The sequence below is a fragment of the Lucilia cuprina genome, chromosome 4 (assembly GCF_022045245.1).
Source record: "Lucilia cuprina isolate Lc7/37 chromosome 4, ASM2204524v1, whole genome shotgun sequence".
NCBI classification, from domain to species: domain Eukaryota; kingdom Metazoa; phylum Arthropoda; class Insecta; order Diptera; family Calliphoridae; genus Lucilia; species Lucilia cuprina.
The window spans coordinates 13,350,955-13,352,583 of NC_060952.1; the positions used below are offsets into that span (position 1 = coordinate 13,350,955).

The following is a 1,629-nucleotide window of genomic DNA, read 5'->3' on the forward strand; positions in this document are numbered from 1 at the left end:
TGCTTTATATTGACTGAGTTTTCTAATTACTTTTAAGCGATTGTGGTAAGTACTTACCTCCAATAACATCACCTTGTAAAAATAATAACTTAAAATTCTACTGCGTAAGTAAATTATAGCATTTTAACCCGTTACCTAGTAATTAAAGTGATTGCTAAGATGTTTGTCATCAACAACAAAAAAATCGATCTCACACCAGAAATAAAAGATATGTTTTAAAATTGAAAAATCTATATAAAAGACATGTTTTTGATTATGCTAGTCTCTGTTAGTTAATAAAGAATATATAATATAGATTGAAACATTCAAAGAAGTAAGCCTTTTAACTAACTGCTTAAGTACTTATCTTTCAAATATCGATAAGTGTACGGCAATGCATACGATAAAATATTTGTGATTGTAAAATAATTTTCTCAATCCAAAAACTACAAATAAATATACAAACTTGTTGAAATTTGTTGCTCATTTGCAACACATTTGTTTATTCGCTTACTTGTTTCGTTTATTTGTTTCTAATCGCATGCAAATCTTAAAAATAAACAAACTAAACAAATCATAAATTGTTTTAACGATTAAATATTAAAAATATTTTGTGTTTGTATGTAATTTATTCTTTGATATATTCACACTATACATAAGTATGTATGTACATTAAAAATTGAATTGTATTTAAAAACCAAATTATGATTCATTAGCAAATTCTTATAACTTTGTGTATAAGAAATTGATATTTATGTGGTTTTTTCTTGTTAATAGTTTATTCACCGTATCTTATCAGCTGCGTCAACTAAAATAAAAAAACTAAATACAAACAACAAGTATAAGTTAGTTAATGCCCAAAAGCAAAAGTCAATTTAGTAGGAATTAAAATTTGAAATATTAAAAAAACAACAAAAAAGCAGAGTTATGATATTGTTAAAAAATATACACAAATGTAGATACATATACATAAGTATATGTATGTACATACATATGTATTACTTTATAGGAAAGTTAAACAATGATTAAATTGAAGTAAATTCTAAATTGAAATATTTTTTACATTTTATTAAGGAGTGCTAAATTTTATTATTATAAGTTTTATTTTTTTTTTAATTAACTAATTTTTTTAATGCAAATCATTGAATTAATTAATCATATAATAAAACTCCAGTCAGTACTTTTAACAAGTTGTTTAATGAATATAAATCTTTTTAAGAATGCAATTAATATAAAACTAATGGTATATATGAACTACCGGGTACAACATCCACACCCGTTGGCAAGAAATTTATGGCATAATTTTTATCCACTGGTTTATTATCACTTGTCACAGAACGTGTCTGTTTAAGGGCGGCTTTCTCGTTACTTCTGCCTCCATATTTTTGTATAATTGTCGATTGAATTCTTTGAGCATCTGTAGGATTGCGATATTTAATAAAGTGTACTTCGGGTTTATGGTGTACTGTTTTCTGAATTGTTTGGAACTTTTTCTGTAATCCAGCATAATTGGGTTCTTTATTAAGTACATAAATATGGGTTTTTGGCTGTACTGCGTTTTGTAATAGATTTTGTAAAACCTTTTCATAATTATTATTTTCTGGATTTTTAATAAATATTACTTGTTGACGTCCCTTTATCGATGGTATA

General features: G+C 25.2%; 1 protein-coding gene across 1 annotated transcript; it reads right to left on the minus strand.

Annotated features, from left to right (window-relative positions):
* Window positions 1–1,069: 1,069 nt before the first annotated feature.
* Window positions 1,070–1,628, minus strand: LOC111681598 (the record flags this gene model as incomplete). Its single annotated transcript, XM_046950216.1, has 1 exon — window positions 1,070–1,628. A coding segment is annotated over one exon (423 nt), but the record flags the coding sequence as incomplete, so codon positions are not given.
* Between the last annotated feature and the right edge of the window lies 1 nt (window position 1,629).